This window comes from Elephas maximus, chromosome 9 (assembly GCF_024166365.1).
Source record: "Elephas maximus indicus isolate mEleMax1 chromosome 9, mEleMax1 primary haplotype, whole genome shotgun sequence".
Classification (NCBI taxonomy): domain Eukaryota; kingdom Metazoa; phylum Chordata; class Mammalia; order Proboscidea; family Elephantidae; genus Elephas; species Elephas maximus.
The window spans coordinates 78910864-78934284 of NC_064827.1; the positions used below are offsets into that span (position 1 = coordinate 78910864).

Consider the following 23421-nt stretch of genomic DNA (forward strand, 5'->3'; position numbering starts at 1 on the left):
CTGATTTTTGTTTTCTCATCAGCCCTGGTTCCAGAGATTTGCTTCCGAGTGAGTGAGTAGCAGGGAGGAAGTGGGTATCCTCCAAACCTACCATAGCCTGGCTTCCTGCTGCTGTGTCGCCCAAGGATACCCCGTGGCCACCAGGCTGGCCCAGTGGGGGCTGAGGACAAGAGCAGCCCCATTCTGTGTCCCTGGCCCCTCCTGTACCCTCACACATACACACTCTATCTCGGATGCCCCCCACTTTGCCCAGCCCAGCCCAGTGCTTGTTTCATGGTCTGATTTATTGGTGGTGAGTATACAGGGGTGGGTCCCAGGCAGGCAGATTGGCCACTCCACATCTGCTGCCCACCTGAGGTGGGGGAGGGGGTCTCTTTGTGACAGTTGCAGGGAGAAGCTAAGGCCTTCCCCACTGCTGCCCTCTGGCCTCCCAGGCTGGGGACCCCTAGGCTTCTTTTTCCCCCACCGAGCTGTGCCGGTACAGGTGTAGAGGCTGCTGGAATCAGATCCACGTGGCTCTGGTCTGGACCCTCTCCCGTTCCCACAGAGGAGGTGCCGTCAGGGCCTGGGTGGGCCGGACTGAGTCTGGTTCAAGTTCTCATCTGCCACTCAGCCCACTTCAGTGAGTGGTGGATCTGGGTTAAAATGACAGGGACTCAGGTTTCTACAAAAACGTGGACATACAGGGCTGTGGTCTCTCTGGTCCTGGGCAGCCGTACCCCAGACCCACTGGGTTTGAAGGTTCTGTGAGGTGGGGTGGGGTGACCCCAAGGTGTTCCAAGCCGGTGCCCCCGCTGGCAGCAGTCAACTGAGGGAGGCGGGAGGAGCGGGTGCAGAGGGTGTGGTCCATCCTTGGTTGAGCGGAGGGGCTGGGGTCCCAGGATGAGTCCGTGGCCAATGGTTCCCAGCTGGTGGCTGCTCAGTCTCTCCTGCTGGGCGAGGGCTGTCAGTGGCCCCCAGGGGTTCAGGCTGGGTGCTATGCCATGCTGCTGGTGGAGCACGGGGTGCTCTGGGTGCTCCCGATGCTGTGGTTGGTGCTGCTGCTCTCTGAGGAGGCCGGGGCAGCCACCGCCACCACGGGCTCCCGCTTGCCGTGGGGACCTGGTGACGGGGGCAGGGGCGGAGGTCAGGGCCCCACTCCCCCAGAGGCTTCACTGGGCTCCCCCAGGGTGGAGGGGCCCTGAGCGCTCATGTGGGGGTCTGGGATACTCACGAGTGTGGGAGTAGATGTACCAGAGCGCGGCAGTGAGCAGAGCCCCAATGAGGAAGGCACCAAAGGTGATGCCCAGCACGGCGGGCAGGACGAGGCCTTTGTCTGCAACTAAGGAAGGGCCAGCTGTGGTCAGTGCTGCCGCCACCTCCCTGGGCCCACCCCTGGCCCCACATCCTGTTGTGCTGGTCAGGAACAGGGGCTTTGGTGCCAGTCACAGCTCAGCCACTCACCCTGACTTCTCTGAACCCCAGTCTCTTCCTCTAGCAAATGAGCTCATCACCCCCATACCCAGCACTAAGCTACAGTTGCTATGACCATAGACCCAGAGGGCCCAGCCAGGCCTTTTGGCCCATGCCTCTGCCTCCCAAGGCTGACGGAGAAGCTTTTTCAGAGAGAATGGATGGCATAATATGGGCAAAGACAGTGGGGCCTGGGAGACTAATGCCTGTCCTGGCCTACTCCGTGACCTTCGATCTGTCCCAGCTGTGCAGAGGGGTTCTTAGCCTTGCTCTGTAGGTCCTGGCCTGGGGTTGGGGCTCTATCCTGGGCCCCAGTGTCAGGGACTCTTCCTGCCTGGTGGGGACCTTGGCCCAGGGGGAGCTGAACAAACAGGTTGGAGGGCACTGGGCTGAAGGCACATCCTCTATACTGGGGGTGGCACTCTGCCCAGCATGCTCCCAGACACTACTCCAAGGAGCCTTCTGTCCCACCGAAGACACCTGACTCCAGGACCACCCCCCCCAATCCTGGGAATCAGAACCTGGACAGGGAGCCAGAAGCCTGGGATCTGGTCCCAAGGCTGGTCATGAGCAGAGTCTCTGTCTATAAGATGCAGCTGTGGATCCTAGTTTAGGCTGTTAGAGCTCTGGGAAGCCTTCACCCCATTCCTCCTCCCAAGGCTGCTCTCTCTGGGTCCTCCCTGCTGTATGCCTCGGGCCCTACCCCTTGGGGCCCCATTCCTTGGGCTATCCATTGCACACCCACTCAAGCAAAGCCAAGAGAAACCCAGAGGGAGCTCACCAGTGAGGCTAGGGCTGATGATGTTGAGGCGCATGGAGACAACCCTCTGGACTTCCTGGGGAGGAAGAGAAAGTGGCATGTGGCACAGCCTTTGGGCAGCAGGTTCCTGTCTCAGTGGCTCTGGGCCCTGGCTTGCCACAGCCCACCTTGGAGCCTTGAGTTTGAATCACATTTCCAACACTTTAGCTGGGAGCCTTGGACCCAGGCCTCACTCACCTGGGACAAGGTCGTGGGACGCAGGCCTATGGTGCAGCTGAGGGTGCCAGCCTTGGGTGTGGGCACCATGTACCCACGGAGGAGGAAGCTGAAGCGCAAGTCACCATCAGGGCTTGGGGACAGTAGGCTGACACAGCTACCCTTGGCTTCCTGGTTCTGGATGAGTTCTACGGTGTCTGCCTCAGGTCCTAAGTCCAGGTGGCAGCTCTCTAGCTGGACCACAAGCTCAGAGACCAGCGGGGACATGCTCACCTGCACAGGTGGGTAAGGACAGGAGGCACAGTCAATTACTCTTAACCTTCCACCCCAGCTACTCTCACGAAATAAGCTAGAATGTCAAGTTCCTGCCCCTGAGGCCTAAAGGTGGAAGGAAAGGCAGGGGCATGTGCAGAGCAAATAAGGAGGCACTCCTGTCACTATCACTTCCTTTCCCTGTCTATGAGCTCTGCCTTTTCTGCCTGTCCCCGCCCCCATGCACCCATGCTAGCTCCCTCCTTCCTCTGGGGAAGTTCAATTTTCATCTTCTTTGCACTAATGGTGGAAAGAAAGGCACATTGGAAATTCCAGGAGTTGCTGGATGTGAGGTGGTGACCGGGCAACCCAGTACCTGCACAAAGCCCTGCTGCCCCAGCTCGATGGTGTTGGAGGCCTGGAGGAAGTGTGGGCTGAGGTAGAGGCCCAGCTGGAAGGAGAGGCTTTCCATCTTGATGCAATGCACCTCTTTCTGCGGGGGGGACGGGAGGGGCACTTGGTAAGTCTGGAAGGCACCAACGGAAGGGAAGGGGCTGGGGGTGGGTAGCAGGCATCATGGTCCAGGGCAGTTGCCTGGCCCTCGTCTTCATCTTTCTCTTTTTTTTGAACTAATATTTACCAGGAATTCACTCTGTGCCAGGCCTGTATGAAGTGCTTTTCAGGCTCCATGTCTTTGACTGTTCATAAGTACCCCCATGGGGTGGGGACCTTCCTTAGACCATTGTTTACAGTTAATGACATTTGGGTTCTGAAAGCTTAAGTGATTAGCCTAAGACCACACAACCAGCATGTCCTAGAACCCCCTGACTTGAGGCTAAGAATGGCATGTTAAACAGCATTGCTCCCACTGTACCAAAGGAGAAACTGAGGTATGCCAGAGAATGATTGGCTTATCAAGATCAGGCCATGAGTTTCCTGAGGTCTGCTCCCTCCCACACCAGGAAGGGGCCCCAGCCCCCATCAGCAGATCCTGGACCAGTGCGTTAGCACAGTGACTATTCCATCTTACCCGCTGTGGTGATGTGCTGGATAGGACATTGATGACCACCTGCAAGGACAGAGCCAAGGAAGTGGTCAGAGCCGGCAGGGACCCCAGAGGGTATCCCACCCAATGCACCCATTTTACAGATGGGGAGACTGAGCCAACCAATGGCTAAGCTTATCTTGTTTTCCTACTAGGTCTATGCCCTGCTCTCCAAAACACCCAGCAGCCTGGAGGATCAAGGAGGCATCCAGAGGGAGGTACCAACCAAGCTCCCTTGATACTGGTCCTGCTCGAGCTCTTACCTCATTGCTGATCACATTTTCTGTCACTTTCATGCCACAGTTGGAGTAGGTACTGCGCAGAACAAACTCGTCAGCACTATCTTCAGCCCGACAGCTGGGGTCCCAGAAGGTCAGTTCCGTGATGGTGCACTGCAGAGCCTGGGCCAGGAAGGGAGGGGGAGAAGGGACTGTCAGGAGATACCGGAAGCCCATTTGTCACACTCCAGCACCAAGGACTGACCATAACCCAGGGTTCCCAAATCATAGCCATTCCTCCATTGGTTAGATCTCGTCATCTTACACCATTTAAGATTTAATACTTTTCTTGAACTTGACTTTTTTACTTAAGTCTTGTCCTAAGCAATATTATTGGTGACATTATGAATTTGATTTGCTACTTACTGTTTTTTTTCTTATGTATATTAAAATAAGTACATAACTATTAAAATTAAAAGCATTCATTTAAGTTCCACATAGAATCATCGCTCACAGCCCCAGGGCATGCAGACCCCACAGCATAATACAATCTCAAAATCAGACTCTTAGACCTGCAGTTAGCAAACTTTTCCAATAAAGGGCCGGATAGTAAATATTTTGGGTTTTGTGGGCCATATGGTCTCTGTTGTAACTACTCAACCCCGCCATCATAGCATGAAAGCAGCCACAGACAATATATAAATGAATAGGTATGGCCGTGTTCTAATAAAACTTTACTTACCAAAACAGGCAGCAGGCCATAGTTTGCCAACCCCTGTCTTTAGAATTTCTTAGTCAGTCTTAGCATCAAAGAATCTCAGAGTCTTACAGCTGAGGAGCTGCTGGAGGTCACACTTGAGCCCATCCAGCTAACTCTTGTCCACGCCTCCAGAATGCTACCCCTGACTGCTACTGCCCCCCAGCGGCCTGGGCCCATGTTAGCCGATATCAGCCCACCAAATAAAATGCCTCTAAGTTTTTTAAGTTAAGTGAAGTCTCCAGTGGTGCACGGGCCTGGAATTTAAATTTGCCCACTGACCACATTTTATAAGTCTATGAGAAGGCAGTGTACTCCACATTTGGGGTGAATCTGTTCAGATCTTTTTCTTTGTGTTTTCTTCTATACAGACACGTGTACTTAGAGAAAATGTGTAGACTTGTATCCTGTTGTATTTAAATGTCATCATGCGGTCCTTCATTGTGCACATTAGTTTTCTAACCCAACAATAAATCATACACACCTTTCTGTGTCTGTATTGATAGATCTACCACCTTTGTTTTTTTTTAAACTGCCACAGAGCACTGCAAAGATTAATGGATTGTAATTTATTTATCCAGGTCCCTACTGGTGGACATTTAGGTTTCCAATTTTTCTCTTACAAATGATGTGACAGGGATCATCCTTTTGCAACAGGCAGCAGGGTGGTGGCATTACTGGGTCATAAAGCAACATTTACCAGGTAAATCTTAATCATAAAGTATATTGGCTGTGGTCCGATTGTCCTCCAATGGGCTGTATCAGGACCTAAACTTCCATCAGCAATGTATGAAGGTTCCATTTCCCCTCACCCTGGCCAAGATGTCATTTTTCTCTCTTGCCTACTTCTGAACACTCCAAGGACTGACCAGCTAACTCGTCTAAGAGAACTTCTATTTCCAGTAAGAAAGCAGTTTTTAAGCATTTGGGCAGTAAGTAGGGAGCTCTGGAAAGGCTGTCAAGATGGAGAAACAAGGAGACCTGGGGCTGGGCAGAAGCAATGTCTGCTCCTCCATCTCGACATCTGCTGCGCCTGGAATGAGGGGAAGACCGGTGGAGCCTCCCCTGCCGTGTACCCCAAAAACTTTCATGTAGACTTAACCAGAGTTAAATCTCACTCTAAAAATCCCTGAGAGAACATGGACAATTTATCGAGGGCCCTGAAGAGAGATTTTCCACCTCAGAAAGGCCAGAAGAAATCACAAAGAGAAAGATGAATAGCTAGGATGGCCCGATGTTTTAAAACATCCCAAAGGCTAAAAACCACTGTAACCAGAATTTAAAGAACTATAACAGACTGCAAGAAATGGTTTCAATAAGAATAATGGACAAAGGACCAAAAAAAAATTTTTTTTTAATGTAAAACACTTATAAAGATTATCAAGAAAAAAAACCAAGCCCCAATGATAAAGAGGCTTGGGTTATATTATCAGTCATATGGAGCCATGCCCACCCTATTACTAATCAAAGAATTATGAATTAAAACAAGAATTAAACACTCTTCTCCACCTCTCACGTTGGTAAGGGTTTTTTTTTTAGTAATAACCTGGAGAGAGAGAGATATGATCAAGAACTGCTCATAAATCAGCAGAGAAAATTTAAATCATCTTTTGGAAAGCAGGTTGGCAGTATGTACCAAAATTTCCAGAATTTCACTCATTCTGACTCAACAATCTCACTAATGTGGAAATCTACCCCAAGAAAATAATTCTAAATAAAAAAGTTTCATGCATAAGGACATTTTCTGCATATTTATAATATTACAAAATTGGAAACGACCTAAATGTATAACAAGTGAGGAGGAGTTAATTTGTTGGTATTGTCAGGTGCTGTCCAGTTGGTTCCAACTCAAGGTGACCCTATGTACAACAGAACGAAACATTGCCTGGCCCTGCACCATCCTCACAATCATTATGTTTGACCCCATTATTGCAGCCACTGTGTCAAGGCATGTGTAAAGGTCTTCCACTTTTTTGCCGACCCTCTACTTTTTCAAGCATGATGCCCTTCTCCAGGGACCAGTCCCTCCTGATAAATGTCCAAAGTATGTGGGACGAAGTTTTGCCATCCTCACTTCTAAGAAGCATCCTGGCTGTACTTCCAAGACAGATTTGTTTGTTCTTCTGGTAGTCCATGGTATATTCAATATTCTTTGCCAACACCATAATTCAAAGGCATCAATTCTTCTTTGGTCTTCCTCATACATAGTCCAGCTTTTTTACATGCATGTAAAAAAAAAAAAAAACTTTTTTTTTTTTTTTTTCACATCCATGTGAGGAGACTGAAAATATCATGTCTTAGGTCAGGTGCACCTTACTGCTCAAAATGACATCTCTGCTTTTTAACACTTTAATGAGGTCATTTGTAGCAGATTTGTCCAATGCAGTACATCATTTGATTTCTTGACTGCTGCTTCCATGGGCATTGATTGTAGATCCAAGTAAAATGAAATCCTTGACTTCAATCCTTCTTCCGTTTATGATGATGCTCATTCGTCCAGTTGTGAGGATTTCTGTTTTCTTTATGTTGAGGTGTAATCCATACTGAAGGCTGTATGTGGTCTTTGATCTTCATCAGTGAGTGCTTCAAGTCCTCTTCGCTTTCAGGAAGCAAGGTTGTGTTGTCTGAATAGCGCAGGTTGTTAATGAGTCTTCCACCTGTCCTGATGCCACTTTTTTCTTCATACAGTCCAGCTTCCTGTATTAGTTGCCCAGCTTACAGACTGAATAAGTATGGTGAAAGGATGCAACCATGATGCACACCTTTCTTGATATTAAACCATGCAGTATCCCCTTGCTCTGTTCAAACAACTGCCTCTTGATCTATGTCCAGGCTCCTCATGGGTACGATTAAGTGTTCTGGAATTCCCATTCTTTGCAATGTTATCCATAATTTGTTATGATTCACACAGTCGAATGCCTTTTCATAGTCAATAAAACACAGGTAAACCTTTTTCTGGTATTCTCTGCTTTCAGCCAAGATCCATGACATTAGCAATGAGGTCCCTCATTCTATGTCCTCTTCTGAATCTGGCATGAATTTCTGGCAGTTCCCTGTCGATGTACTGCTGCAACTGCTTTTGAATTATCTTCAGCAAAATTTTACTTGTGTGTGATATTAATGACATTGTTCAATAACTTCTGTATTCTGTTGGATCACCTTTCTTTGGAATGGGCACAAATACAGATCTCTTCCAGTTGGCTGGCCAGGTAGCCGTCTTCCAGGCTTCTTGACATAGACAAGTGAGCACCTGCAGCACCGCATCTGTTTGTGACGCATCTGTTGTTGAAACAATTGGCATTCCTTCAATTCCTGGAGCCTTGTTTTTATTACAGTACCTTCGGTGCAGCCTGGACTTCTTTCAGTACCATTTGTTCTTGATCATATGCTACCTCCTGCAATGGTTGAACATCGACCAATTCTTTTTGGTACAGTGACTCTGTGTATTCTTTCCATCTTCTTTTGATACTTACTGTGTCATTCAATATTTTGCCCATTAAAAAGAAAACCAAACCTGTTGCTGTGGAGTTGATTCCGACTCGTAGCAACCCTGTAGGACACAGTAGAACTGCCCCATAGGGTTTCCAAGGAGCATCTGGTGGATAAACTGTTGATCTTTTGGTTAGCAGTCAAGCTCTTAACCACTGTGCCACTAGGGCTCCATTTTGCCCATAAAAAAAACCCCAGTGTCCACAGAATCGTTCAAAATTGCAACTCGAGACTTGAATTTTTTTCTTCAGTTCTCTCAGCTTGAGAAATGCCAAGCGTGTTCTTCCCTTTTGGTTTTCTATCTCCAGGTCTTTGCACATCTCATTATAATATTTTACTCTGTTTTCTCAAGCTGCCCTTTGAAATCTTTTGTTCAGCTCTTTTACTTCATAATAACTTCCATTCACATTAGCTACTCTACGTTCAACAGCAAGTTTCAGAGTCTCTTCTGACATCCATTTTGGTCTTTTCTTTCTTTCTTGTCTTTTTAATGAGCTTTTGCTTTCTTCATATACAATGTTCTTGATGTTTTCCTACAACTCGTCTGGTCTTCACTCACTGGTGTTCAATGCGTCAAAGTTATTCTTGAGATGGTCTCCAAATTCAGTTGGGATATACTCAAGGTCGTATTTTGGCTTTTGTGCACTTGTTTTAATTTTCTTCAGCTTCAGCTTGAACTCGCATATGAGCAACTGATGGTCTGTTGCACGGTCGGCCCCCGGCCTTGTTCGGCTGATGATACTGAGCTTTTCCATCATCTCTTGCCACAGATGTAGTTGTTTTGATGCCTGTGTTTTCCATTTGGTGAAGTTCATGTGTATAGTCAGTGTTTATGTTGTTGAGGAGGTAATTATGGCATGTCAAGATGATAGAATAATATGTGCTTATCAAACGTGATATTAAGTAAATACGGCAAAGTTCTAAAAATATGTTAAGTGAATATAGCAGGAAACAAATGACTAGATCTGTTATGATTACACCCATGTAAGAAATACACAGAGAAGACATTCCAAAAGGAAACACACCAAAATACTGGTAGCTGTTGTCTTTGAGTGGGCAGATTAAGATTTTCTTCTTCTTTAATTTCTATACATTTTTCCAAAGCATGTGTTATTTTTATTGTTGTTGCTGTTGTCTTATGCCATCAAGTCGATTTTGACTCATGGCAGCTCCATGTGTCTAACAGAGTTGATCTGCTCCATAGAGTTTCTTGGCTGTAATCTTTATGGACGCAGATTGCCAGACTTCTTCCTTGTTGCCGCTGGGTGAGTTTGAACCACCAACCTTTTGGTTACCAGCTAAGCACCAACCGTTTGTGCCACCCAGAGACCTGTTATTTTTGTAATAAATATATTTAGTCTTCAGTCAGGAAAAAATCATATCATATAAATACTCTGTTAAGTTACCACTCAGCTCAGCCAGCAGTTAGGATTAATAATAACCCTTATGGGTTTGGTTATTTGGCAGTGAACAACAGAGACTCATAGGAGAACCAAGGTTGCTTTGATTTGTAAAAGATGCAACATATGGTATTGTTAACACTGGTGGTGCTGTGGTTAAGTCCTCGGCTGCTAACTGAAAGGTTTTGTGTTCGAACCCACCAGCAGCTCCATGGAAGAAAAGACCTGGAGATCTGCTCCTATAAGGACTTACACTCTAGGAAATCCTTTGGGGGCAGTTCTACTCTGTCCTATAGTGTAGCTATGGGTCAGAATCAACTGGACAGCAGACAACAACGTCAACAACAAATGTAAATTTTGTGAAAAATTAAATAAGAAATAAAAAATTTCAAAACGTTAAAAAAATAATAATAATAACCCTTATTTAGTAGGTAGTATTGGAATCATTTTTTTATTGGAATCATTTACTGAGCACTTACTGTGAGCCACACGTGACTGTGTGGATTTCATTTAATTCTATTCCATGTGGTAGGTACTATCATCAGCTCCATTTTACAAATGGGAAAACTAAAGCTTGCAGAGGGGACGTGACTTGTCCCTGCGCCAGGTCTGGGACCTCAAGATTCTTAGGCCAGTTGCCTATGTCAGCTAGAAGCGCTGGCCCTTCTTCAGGTGGTGGTAGGGATTCCCTTACCGAGACAAGTTCTTTCTTGAGTACCAGAGTCATGACGTCATTGGAGCATGTGGGCTGGAACAAGGCCATGAGCAGCTCTTGGTTGCAGCTGTCCTTGGGAAGGGTGGTCTGGACTGGTGCTGGTGAGGTCTGCAGCCCGCCACCTGTGGGAAAGCAGAGGCAGACCAGGCGAACAGTCACTGAGTGTGTACTGTGCACTGGGTACTAAGCCCGCCTAGAGTTAGCTACTCTCATCGTCCCCATTTTGCAGAGGTGGGAAATGAGGCTCAAAAAGGCTGATGTACTTGCCCAAGGTCACACAGTGGTATGGTGATGCTTCACCAGTGTGTGGCAACTGATCCAAGGGGATATCAAGAGGAGGAGGGGTTGGGTGCTCACCGCAGTTGGGGGACCGAAGTGAGACGGCACTGGCCAGAGGGAGCTCCACAAAAGATGCCACGATGCTGGCGTTGAGCTTCCGGGCCTCTCCTAGTAGGCCTTGGGGAGTATTTGGGAGCATAAAGCCAGGGAAGTTCTTCGCAGGGAAGATCTTGAAGGAGTATTCACCAGTAGTCTAATGGCAGGGAGAGAGGCAGAGCACGGAGCCGTATGGAGTCAGGGGGGTACCCAGGGTTATGCCAGAGCTCAGCCCTGCTCTCTCCTTTGCTCTAGCCCTTTTCTCTGCCTGGGGCACCCTTCCCCTCACCTACTGGCTCCTGTTTGTCCTTGGACTCTGCTGTGTGTGGGGTGGGGGGCGGGGTGGGGGGGGTCACCTCCTTCAGGGAATCTTCCCTGACCTTCCGACCAGGGAGGGTTTCCAGGAGGAGGTGATGTCTAGGCAAAGGTGTGAAGGAAGATTTGATGGTGGATGGAGGAAGAGCATTCAGGGCAAAAGGATCATCGTGTGGAAAGGCTCAGGGCTAGCATGCTGGTGCAGGGACCTGGCGTGATGGCGAGGCCTCAAAGGTGGAGGTAGGGGGCTTTCTCCCTCGGGGAGCCTTGGTGGGGCCTGCGCCTAGCTGTCTGGGACAAGACTCACCCAGATCTGCATGTTGCGGGTGGTGTCGATGAGCCAGGATACTTCAGGTGGGCCCTGAAGGATGAGGATGGCGTCGGGGTCCCCCGATGTGCAGTTCAGCTCCACCTTCACCGTCACTGTCCGGGGCCTGCGGTCAGACAGACAGCCGCGTCAGCGCGGGCACCAATGAGGGATGGGGCCGGGCCAGATGAGGACTTGCCAGGCCGCGGACGCAGCTGCGCTCTAACCTGCGATGGTTAGCAGGCCGGGGCGGAGCTTGGGCGGAGCGAGGTCTGACTACAGGAAGGGCCCACAAGGGGATCGGGCCTAGAGACAGGTGAGGGCGACTGCGCTCTTACCAGACTGGGGGCAGGGCCGAGATCAAGCCGGGGGCGCGGTTAATAAACGGCGGGGTGTGAATAGGGACGGGGCCTGGCAAGGGTGGAAGGGCGGGCACCCTTACCTGACAGTAAGGCCGGGCAGGACCCTCAAGATGTGCGCTTCCTTGTGGCCGGCGACGCCTTCCAAGCGGCAGCCCAACACCGATGTCGGGGTACGTGGCTGCCACTCGAGCGTGCTGCCCATGTCTAGGCGGGCCTCGGGCAGGCAGGACAGTGGCTTCGGCGCTGCGGAGACAAGCGTCACCTCAGTTCCCTCCTAGAGTATCTTGGCGCCTAACACAGTGCCCCACCCCAGATGGGGTTGGTTGGGCGGGGCAGGATGGAGCCACAAGCGGGGGGGAGGGGCAAGCATCGAAGGACTTAGGTTCAAACTCCCCTGCAGGGAAGTATGACCCCGGGAAAATCCCCGAGCCTGTTTTCTCATCTGTCAACATAGGGCTAATGTAAGGGATAAAAGCACATGGCACATGTTAGGGCTGCAGCCTCCCAACCGCCAGCACCTCATCCCATTTTTATCTTTCTTATAGCTTTTGACCTGAAATTATAGAATTTATTTATCTGTGTACATGTTATAGGGTTGCTATGAGTCAGCATCCACTCGAAGGCCATGGGTTTGGTTTTGGGTTTTTTGGTGTACATGTTTATTGTCACCTACCCAACACGGTGTCAACTCCAGGACGGCAGGGCCTGGGTCTGTCCCTGCAGTGTCTCCAAGTGCCTAGCGCATATTAAGTGCTCAATAAATAACAGGAAAGAGCTGCTTTTGTAGGTCAAAAGACTGTCAAATAGTAGCAGTTTCCCAGGGTTCAACCTAATACGTGGTGAAGGAATAATTACTGTCCCAACAAAGCACTGGCTTGCTGTGTGACCTGAGGCAAATCATGCCCCCTCTTGGAGCCTTCATGTCCAAATCTGAGGGATGGCCAGAGAGGAGCTCAGATTCCTCCAGAACCCACAGTGGCTGCTGGGAAGCTGACCTTGGCCCAGACGGAGGAGGATGCTGCCAGGGTTGTCCAGCTCAGCGATAGAGGCGATAGAGCCCTTCGTAGCTGCCCAGTCGTGGAGCTCACTCTTGACGGTGAAGGCTGGCAGCTCTATAGTGTTGACTCCCAGGTACCCTTGGTGGGTGACCAGGTTGCGGTTCTGGGGAGACACGTGGAGGCTCAGATGCTGCTCCCAGGCCTGAGTGTCTCCTGTCCCAAGTGGGAGATCAGGAGGTGATTTGGGGAGGCAGCTGGCCCAGGTGAGAACAGGAGGCCAGGGCTGAGGATATTGAGGCTGGTAGACTTGCAGTCAGCTCAGAGCTCCCAGGTGCCACCATCCCCAGGGCAAGGGCTAACCCATGTCCCTTCCACACCTTCCTGGGGATGTGGATGGACACATATCCATCTGTCCAAACTTCACCCACCCACCCTCATAGTCACACTCATTCAAGACACATTTAAAGACATCACATGGCTAACGGCTATCTCCTCCTACACTCTGAGGGTCTGTGAGGGATAACGTCTGCTTTGTACACATAGTAAAAAACTCATGTTGCCATCATACAGGACAGATTAGAACTGCGCCATAGGGTTTCCAAGGAGCGACTGGTGGATTCGAACTGCCAACTTTTTGGTTAGCAGCTGAGCTCTTAACCACTGAGCTACCAGAGCTCTGACATATAATAGGCACTGAGAAATATTTGTCCAAGTTTGTGCTGGGCTCTGGACCTAGCAATGGGATGCTCTCTGCACATGGGAAGGAAGAGAGGAAGGAAAGGGAAGAAGAAATGGATGAATGAATGAATGACATGGATAAATGTCAGACATGCATCGAATCATTTAAAACAATAGAAAACAGAGGGTATCATTTAATAAGAAACAAAGGAGCAAGACAGGTTCCCCTAGATGGGCAAGGATGGGGAATCTGGGGAGCTCCAGCACCCGACTGCCCCCCACTGCCGTTTGTCAGGTGAAACCCTTGTGGGCTAGGGGAAGGTAAAAGGGAAGGCTTCCTGGAGGAGGTGATTGGGAGAGGCTGGAGGATTCAGAGGAAGCTCTTGAGGCCACAGACTCAGGACCTGGTTCCTTTGTGTTCCATCTCCAAAGCCAGGGACATTGAGCTGATGCAGCAACAGCTTAAGGGCTTTTGGCTAGGTATTAAGGAATGCCAGACAGTGACAGTATGCAAGACGCCATAGACTGACGGCAGAGACACCATAGAACGGTAGACCTAGAATGGAGCACCCTGCTTTCTCCCCACGAATTTAACAAGGGTAAAAAGTGACAAGCATCTGGGGGAGGGAGGAAAGAAACCCAGCCCCCATGGTGGGAAAGGCTGGGCAGTGATTCAGAGCTGGAGCCTGGGGGGGGTACCCTGAGAGAAGCCCTTCACCCCTCTCTGTCTCAAGGTCATCCTCTGTAAAATAGGGATATAACAGGAGTCAGTCACCCGGTGCTGGGCCCACAGTGCGCGGCTCCGACGTCACCCACCCCCCATAACCCCCCCCCGCCCCCCCAAGCGTTCTTGCTTCGGGGAGGAAGGGGCGGAGGAGGCAGGCCGGCGGCTGCTGCTACCTTCCGGCCGGCCGGCACGTTTCATGTTCCCTGCGTCATCCAGGGCCATGCGGAACTCAGATCCCCAGCCCGAGCCGCCAAGGGGAGGGCCGGGGGAAGGGGGTGGGGTGGGGTGGGGTGGGGGGAGAGGCGGGAAAAGGGAAGATCAAGAGAGAGGAGGAGCCATGGCAAAACCGCGTCCTCCCTGAGGCCTCGACTTCCCCTTCTGGGCGCTTGGGGATGAGCTACATGGGATCAGTCCAGCTTGGTCCTCGGCCCTTGTGTTGGGCCTTAGCCCGCGCCCTCCCCCGCGGGGGCCTTCCCTGCTGACTCAGCCATGTCCATCAGTCTGTCTTTGTGCTGTCTCTGCCGTCAGTCTGGATTCTTCCCTCATCCTTTTCTCTTAATCTGTCACTTGGCTGGTCTCCTTGCCTGCCCTGGCGCTGGGTCTGCTTGTGTGTTGTCTTCCTCTCTCCCTCTCCTCTGTCTCTATGGGTCTTTCTGAGTTGTACTCCCTGCATGTCTGTCTGTCCCTCTCCCTCTTTCATTTTCCATCTTTCTTTCTGTGTCTCTCCCCCTTGTCTTTGCTCCCCCCCACCCACTTTCTCTTGCTGTAAACAACAGCTGCTCACATCCGGGCGCCAATGGAGGGTGGAGGGGGGGACCCGGTGGAAGAGCAGCTTCCCAGGGCTTTCCATGTTGGAGGAGGCAGAACAGTCCGCTTGCCTCCTCAGCCCTGAGCCTCTGGGGTCCCAGTCAGCTGACCTCCTCTCTGGTGGATATGCCCAACACTTTTAAAAACTTGTGTTTTCAAAAAATAATTTTTCTCCAATGTAGGCCATGTTCATTAGAGCAAATCTTGCAAATTCAGTAAAGTGTAAACAACAAAATAGAAATCTTTCCTAGTCTCACTTCCCAGCTGTAAGTATTGTTAACCCCGTGCTAGGTTTCTTCCTGGACCTTTTTCTCTGTACTTAAATATTTTCAAATATACACCTTGCGACTTTTTTCGAGACAGTGACATGATTATTTTATGGAATGTCATCGAGTCCAATTCTCCCCCCGGACAGAAGGACAAACTGATGCTGCGAGAGAGGATGGGAGTTCGCCAGAATCACACATGACCTGATTCCCACTTCCCAGTCTAGGCTCTTTACCCCAGGTCCTGTTGCCCTTTGGGTTCTTTCTGCAGGGCCCTAGTGAATAATGTCAGAGTGAAAAGGGTAAGCAGAGGTCCTGGGGTGGAAGACCCTGACCCACAGAGATGGACAGCCAGCACCTCAGCCTGGGGTTGGAGGTAACACTCACATAGGCCAGGTGGAGGGGGATTCCTGGGGCCTGCAGCTTCAGGTAGACATACTTGTTTACGTGGAGGACCAAGAGCACCTCTCGGGGCCGGATGCCAGTTTGCTCAGATGCCTCGAGAGTGAGCTGCAGCTCTGACGGCACCTAGGTTGGGGGCAGGGGAGAGACATGCACAGAAACGGTCACACAGGCTGTGCCACCCAGATCCCTTGTGATACCTCGTTCACTATCAGCTGCCACTGCAGCCCACAGGTACTCTCCCTACTTAGCTTGTCCAGCCCACCTCCCCAGTTCCCAGCACAGAAAATATTTGCTGAATGAACGAATGTGATTTGCCTCAGCAAATTGAAAGACACAGAAAGTGGAAGTGAGCCTGAACTTCATCCAGTGGTCAGTCAAGGTTTATTATTTCCATTGAGCACTGGCTGTATACTTACTGGGTCTGTGAGCACCTACCTACGTGACTTAGTGTGCCCTGTGCCGTTTCCATGTCCCTGTGCAGCATCGTTGAGTCAATGACCCCTCCCCCATCACCCTCTTTCAGGCTGTGTCTGGGTGACAATTCTCCTTTCCAGCCACACCAGGCATTCACAATTACTCTGCCAATTTTCAGTATTCCTGTTTGCCTTACTATTTTAAAGTACTAAAATGCCCGTATTTTTGTTGGCACAATGCCATTATTTTGACGTTTTATAAGAATGTGAAGTTGAAATCATTTATGTCTTCAAATGTAGCCACTGCATTAAAAATTTTAATTGAAGAACTAATGAACCACATCTTCCACGGCCTCCACCAGACTGAGTCCAATACAGCTAGGTGGTGCCTGGCTACCCACCACTGACTGCTCTGACAGGGATCACAATAGAGGGTCCCAGACAGAACTGGAGAAAATTGTAGTACAAAATTCTAACTCACAAAAAAAGACCAGACTCACTGGCCTGACAGAGACTGGAGAAACCACGAGAGCGTGATCCCCTCCCCCCACACCCTTTTATCTCAGTACTGAAGTCACTCTCAAAGTTCACCCCTCAGCCAAAGATTAGACAGGCCCATAAAACAAAACATGACCAAAAGGGCACACCAGCCCAGGGGCAAGGACTAGAAGGCAGGAGGGGATAGGAAAGTCCCAAGGTTGAGAGGGGAGAGTGTTGACATGTCGTGGGGTTGTTAATCAATGTCATAAAAAAATAAGTGTACTAACTGTTTAATGAGAAACTACTTTGTTCTGTAAACCTTCATCTAAAGTACAATAAAATAAATAAATTTTAATGGATCAGTGGTTGTTATGGATTGAATTGTGTCCCTCAAAAAGATATGTTGAAGTCCTAACCCCTGAAACCTGTGATCTTGGTTGGAAATAGGATCTTTAAAGATGTTATCAGTCAACATGAGATCTTACTGGAGTTGGATGGGTCCTAATTCAATTCTTATAAAAGAGAAGAACAGAGATAGAAACAGACAGAGGAAGATGGCTATGTGACCGTGGAGGCAGAGTTGGAGTTATGCTGCAGCTTTAAGCCAAGAAACAACCTGGGGCTACCAGAAGCTAGGAGGGACAGGAAGGGATCTAGCCCTAGAGCCTTGGAGAGAGCATGGCCTGGCCATATGTTAATTTGGCCATTTAACTTCCAGAACTTTGAGACAATGAATTTCTGTTCTTACAAGCCCCCCAGTTTGTGGAATTTTGTTACCGCAGCCCTAGGAGACTAATACAATGGTGGATGTGTTTAGAATGCTTTCTTCATCATCATCATCATCATCATGAAAACCAAACCCATTGCTGTGGAGTGGATTCCAACTCACAGAGACTCTATAGAACAGAACTGGCCCATAGGGTTTCCAAGGCTGTCAAGGCACGGAGGTTATGAGCTCAGCTGTTAACCAAAATGTCAGCGGTTCGAATCCGCCAGCCGCTCCTTGGAAACCCTACAGGGCAGTTCTACTCTGTCCTACAGGGTCACTGTGAATCAGAATTGAGTCATTGGCAATGGGTTTTTTGTTTTTTTTTTTAATCTTTATGGAAGCAGACTGCCACATCTTTCTCCCGAGGAGTGGCTGGTGAGTTTGAACCACCAACCTTTCAGTTAGCAGCTCAGCGCTTAACCACACCAGGGATTCTTTAGCATCATCATCATAATACCTAATACTTATATAGCAGTCACTATGTGCCAGGGACAGTTCTGAGCACCTTACACAAGAGTTTATTTGATCCTCAGAACAACCCTACAGGGTAAAAAAAAAAAAAATTATTGCACTACCTTACAGGTGAGAAAACCGAGGCATAGAGAAGGGAAGTCATTTGCCTATGATTACACAGCAAGTAAGTGTGGATCTGGGATTTGAGCCCGGCAGGGCTCTGCTCTTGACCACTATCCGTCCTGCCACATTTTTCTATACCTCCTTACTCCCAAAAGGAAAAGGAACATGACAGTTCACAAGGCAAAGCTTCCATTGAAAAAAACGACTGATCTACTCAAAAGGGCTCCTGGTGGCACAATGGTTAAGCTCTCAGCTGCTAACCAAAAGGTCAGTGGTTCTAACCCACCAGCCACTCTGCAAGAGAAAAGACCTGGTGATCTGCTCCCGTAAAGATTACAGGCTAGGAAATCCTATGGGGCAGTTCTACTCTGTCGTATAAAGTTGCTAGGAGCCAAAATCTACTCGACAGCACACAACAACAGCAACAGCTCTACTTCAAAGACATTCTTTTTTAAAAAAATGTATATTAAAATATAAAGGAAAGATTTAATAATTAAGTATTACAAAATTGGAGCAAGATGAGGTAGACTGTTTGAACATACAAACCATGATGAAAGAATATTGAAAAAAATGCAAGTATATAAACTAAATAAAACAACATTCCCAGATTATTTTATAAGTAAGTTTTACCAAACCTTATACATATGTATACATTCCCTATACTGTTATAGTGGCCCTGGTGGCACAGTGGTTAAGAGCTTGGCTGCTAACCAAATGGTTGGCAGTTTGAATCCACCAGCTGCTCCTTGGAAGCCCTATGGGGCAGTTGTAGTCTGTCCTACAGGGTCAACTCGATGGCAACGGGTTATACTGTTATAAATATATACCGCACAAAAGAAAAAAGGAGATGAACACCTCAACAGCAAAAAGACAAAATAATCCAATTAAAAAATGGGCAAAGGATATAAACAGACACTTCACCAAAAAAGGCATTCAAATAGCTAACAGACACACGATCACTAGCCATTAAAAAAAAAAAAAGCCATTAGAGAAATGCAAATCAAAACTACAGTGAGATATCATCTCACCCCAACATCACTGGCACCAATTAAAAAAACAGAAAATAACGAATGTTGGAGAGGTTGCGGGTAGATTGGAACTCTTATGTACTGCTGGTGGAAATGTAAAATGGTACAACCACTATAGAAAATGATATGGTGCCTACTTGTAAACCTAGAAATACCATAAGATCCAGCAATCCCACCCGTAGGAATATATCCTAGAGAAATAAGAGCGTCACACAAATAGACATATACACGCCTATGTTCACTGCAGCATTACTCACAATAGCAAAAAGATGGAAACAACCTAAGTGCCCATCAACAGATGAATGGATAAACACATTACGGTACATACACACAATAGAATACTACACAAAAATAAAGAACAATGATGAATCCGAGAAATGACGAATCTGGAGGGCATTATGCTGAGTGAAAAAAGTTGATCACAAAAGGACAAATGTTGCATGAGACCACGGTTAAAAAAACTGGAGAAAAACTTTACACACAGAGAAAAACAACCTTTGAAGGTTATGAGGGAGGGGAGGGGTAAGGAGGGGAAATCGCTAACTAAGTTGTAGGTAAGTTAACTTTGGTGAAGGGAAAGACAACACACAGTATAGAGGAAGGTAGCACAACTTGACCAAGGCAAAGTTGTAGAAGCTTCCTAGACACATCCAAACACTTTGAGTGACCAAGTTGCTGGGGCTGGGGACCATAGACTTGGGGGACATCTAGGTCAGTTAGCCTAACATAGTTTATAAAGAAAATGTTCTACATCCTATTTGCTGAGTAGCATCTGGGGTCTTAAAAGCTTGCAAGCAGCCATCTAAGATACATCTGTTGGTCCCATCCCATCTGGAACAAAGGAGAATGAAGAAAACCAAAGACACAAGGAAAATATCAGTCTAAAGGACTAATGGACCACATGAACCGCAGCCTCCACCAACCTGAGGCCAGGAGAACTAGGTGGCGCCCAGCTACCACCACTTGACCACTCTGATAGGGATCACAATAGAGGGTCCTGGACAGAGTGGGAGAAAGATGTAGAACAAAATTCAAATTCACAAAAAAAGACCAGACTTACTGGTTTGACAGAGACTAGAGGAATCCCCGAGACTATGGCCCCTGGACATCCTGCTAACTCAGAACTGAAGCCACTCCCAAAGTCCACCTTCCAACCAAAGATTAGACAGGCCCATATAACAAACAATAACACATGTGAGGAACGTGCTTCTTAGTTCAATCAAGTCTATGAGATCAAATGGACAATACCTGCCCAAAAGAAAAGATGAGAAGGCAGGAAGGGACAGGAAAACTGGACAAATGGACATGGAGAACCCAAGGTAAGTGGGAAAAGGGGAGGGTGCTGACACATTCCAGGGACTGCAACCAATGTCACCAAACAATTTGTGTATAAATTTTTGAATGAAAAACTAATTTGTGCTGTAAACTTTGACCTAAAACACAACAAAATTAAAAAAGGAAGAATGCATTCCAACGCTTTCTATTACGGTAACATCACCATGTTAGAAAATGATGAAAGAAAAAATATAGACCAAAAGTTTACTCAAAGACTTTCTGAACTAGTCAATGTGAACAGGTGAGCACTGAGACTGAGACAGGTAAATGCCACCGGACCCCAGCCAAGGGCTCATGAGGACACACTTGACCGAAACACAAATTCCAGCTGCTCTCAAACAAAAGCTTGCAGTTCTTCCAAAGAAACAAAAAGTTCACCCAAAAAATCTCCTTCAAAGTTACCAAAAAGGAAAGGGATGTTTAAGGATGAAGATACCAGTGGAAAATTTTTGGATTTCTCTTCTTATCATCTCCTCACTGTCTCCCCAGCCGATGTCACAGAGCCAGAGACTGCCTTCCAGCCGCTGGAAAAATCTGCCCAGAAATATTTCCGTGTCTCAATGATGATACCATAATCATGCTTTGTTTTTAAGTTTGCTCTCTTTATTAAAAAAAAAAAAAGCAAATAATATTATTTCATTTCTCAATATTTAACAGATAATTTTTTTTTTCCATTTTAGTGAGCTCCTTAGCTTGGTTATTTTTTAAATAATTATTTTAATTAATTTAAATGATAATTTATACTAGAATGATAAGGTGTTTAAAACTTATGTGTGTATAAGTTCACCTTTTTATTAATGTTTTAGGATATGTCTGTAAATTTTGGTTTTTGAAATATCCTATTTCATCAATTTTTAAAAATACTATGCATTCTGTTGTTAGGTGCCGTCGAGAGGGTTTTGACTCATAGTGACTGCATGTGACAGAGTAGAACTGCCCCAGAGGGTTTTCTAGGCTGTAATCTTTATAGGAACAGATCTCCAGGTCTTTCTCCCACTGAGACACTGGGGGGGTTCGAATTAACAATCTCTCAGTTAGCAGCTGAGTGCTTAACCATTTACATCACCAGGGCTCCTTTTATGTATTCTACACACTTAAAAAATTAAATCTTGGAAGTATACCTATATTTTGGTAAAATACTAAATAAATATCAGAACAGACATCTTGTCCCAGGATTGTGTTCACTACCTGGGATTAACGGGAGCAAATCGAGACCCATCTAGCTATTGTCGGGAAGGCCCAGGCACAGTCAGTCGGCCAGGATCTTTGAGAATGGACCGCCCAGCCACCTTACCCTTATTGCATATGCACTATTAGCTTGAACCATATGAAAGGGCTGTTTCTCAAGTCAAAAACAACTGGATATAGTTTCACAGCTCTGTGTATACACTACGAGCCACTCAACTGTATACTTTCCTTGGGTGAATTCTATCTCAATAAAGCTGCAAAAAAAAAAAAAAATCAAGTATCAGTAACTTTGCAGGGGTCCACTTAATCCACGTCTGGCCCTGTGCTGAGCACGTTGCACGCTCAGCATGCACTAAAGCAGAGACAGTTATTCTCCCATTTTACAGATGCAGAAATTGAGGCTCAGGGAGGGAACCTGCCAAGGGAACAACAGGTGAGTGGCAAAATCAGGACCCCAGTGCATATCAGCCTGGTGCCAGAGTTGAGCCCACAGCCCCTGGGCCTCTGTGCAGCTTGCCTGGACTAAGTCTACTATCACCCCCAGACCCTAATTTGACTTCACAGTTTATTTCTGTCAAACTCCATCTGCTTGTCCCCAGGTGGGGCTGGAGTGAACTGTGAGGTTCACGCACAGCACAGAGACAGGCCCCATGGGCTAGCAGATGGTAGCCTGGAGATAGCCCAGGCCACAGAAGACAAGGACATCCATCATCTTCCTCTTGGTAGAGACCCATGGGCCAAAAGGGCTGTAGGAGCTGGAGAGAGCAGCTGGGACCACGGGCTCCAAGTTGGGAGGGATGAGCCCTGCAACTGTTCTAGTCCTACTGCTGTCTTGCAAGAGTCCCCGTCTCTCTGCACCTCAGTTTCCTCATCTGTGAAATGGGGGTAAGACAGGAACTGGAACAAATACCAGGTGGGGCTATAGCAAAGGAGGTTAAGAAGCGGGGGCGGGGGGGGCGCAGAGGTCAGCGCTAGTCATGCTGGAGTGGAGGAATTAGGAGGTTAGTAGACCTTTGGGACATTTGTCACAACCCCTAGCTCCCAGCTCTTCCCTCATGGCTCACAAAACAAACCCATCACCCAGCTATCACTAGGTCTCTCCTGCAGAGTTGTGAGTTAGGACAGAGGTGGAGGGCTGAAGTCCAGAGAGAGGCAGTTACTGGCCAGGATCACACAGCAAGTGAGCAGCTTGAAAACTCAGGAAGGCTGGAAAACTGCTGTCTGAGCTCTGGGGGCTAGCCGAAGGCCAGTCGGTTACCAGAAAAACAACACTCAGGGTTTCCACAGCAAATATTTCCATCCCCATGGCCCTGACTCACCGACGTGGTCACTCACAGGCACACTTACTTCCTTCTTCCGCTAGGCCTGGGGCCCAAAGGCAAAGGAACCTGCTTTGTCCCCCACCCCCAAGCTCCCAGTCTTCCGAATGGGATCCTGGGAACTCTAGGAGTGTAGCAGAGGCTGGCAGGCCAGACAGCCCCTTGCCCCCATCTGGCCAGCCTGGGCCTGCCCTGGTCCCCTCCCTAAGTGGGTGGGCAGGAGCCCGAGTTTCTATTTTTGTGCCAGTGTTCCACAAACGCCATTGTTGGCTGAGTGGTTGGTGGCGGGAATGGGGGATTTCAGTGAGGAGGCCCTGAGTACTAGTAACCACTTATAGAAAGTCGCTTCCAGCAATTCTTCTAGGAGTGGAGCCTCGGGGCTGCCTGCAGCCCCCACCCTCCCAGGGCCAGACGGGAGCCGGCAGATTGGAGCCAGCTGTCCCTCTGTCCACCCCAGCAGACTCAGATGCTACATACAGGCAGAGTGGCCGGGGAAGGGGGTCAAAGCCAGGCTGATGTGAATGCAAATCCAAGCTCTGCCACCAGTCCTGTGGCCCTGGGTAGTAACCCCCCTTTCTGGGCCTCAGTCCCCTAACCTAGAAAAATGGGCTGAGCAATACACTCACTTCACAGAGTTGTGAAGATTCAGTGAAATCCTGCCCACAAAGTAGGTTGTCCGGTGCCCAGCTAAATATGTGGTAGTAACTTGGCTTTCATTCCCTCCAACTTCCTCCTTGACCACTCGTCAGAGAAGTGCCATGGCTTGGGA

General features: G+C 48.2%; 1 protein-coding gene across 1 annotated transcript in view; it reads right to left on the reverse strand.

The window, feature by feature from the left end:
- Positions 1–230: 230 nt before the first annotated feature.
- Positions 231–23421, reverse strand: part of ENG (endoglin) — a 38655-nt gene continuing 15464 nt past the window's right edge. The window contains exons 3-15 of the mRNA XM_049897119.1: positions 15527–15667; positions 12659–12824; positions 11744–11906; positions 11302–11428; positions 10662–10836; positions 10284–10426; positions 3989–4126; positions 3711–3749; positions 3057–3173; positions 2450–2701; positions 2234–2288; positions 1214–1321; positions 231–1101 (exon numbers count right to left, since the gene is read on the reverse strand). Of these exons, the coding sequence (XP_049753076.1) occupies positions 977–1101; positions 1214–1321; positions 2234–2288; positions 2450–2701; positions 3057–3173; positions 3711–3749; positions 3989–4126; positions 10284–10426; positions 10662–10836; positions 11302–11428; positions 11744–11906; positions 12659–12824; positions 15527–15667 (1749 nt within the window). The 3' untranslated portion in view covers positions 231–976. The remainder of the gene's footprint in view (positions 1102–1213; positions 1322–2233; positions 2289–2449; positions 2702–3056; positions 3174–3710; positions 3750–3988; positions 4127–10283; positions 10427–10661; positions 10837–11301; positions 11429–11743; positions 11907–12658; positions 12825–15526; positions 15668–23421) is intronic.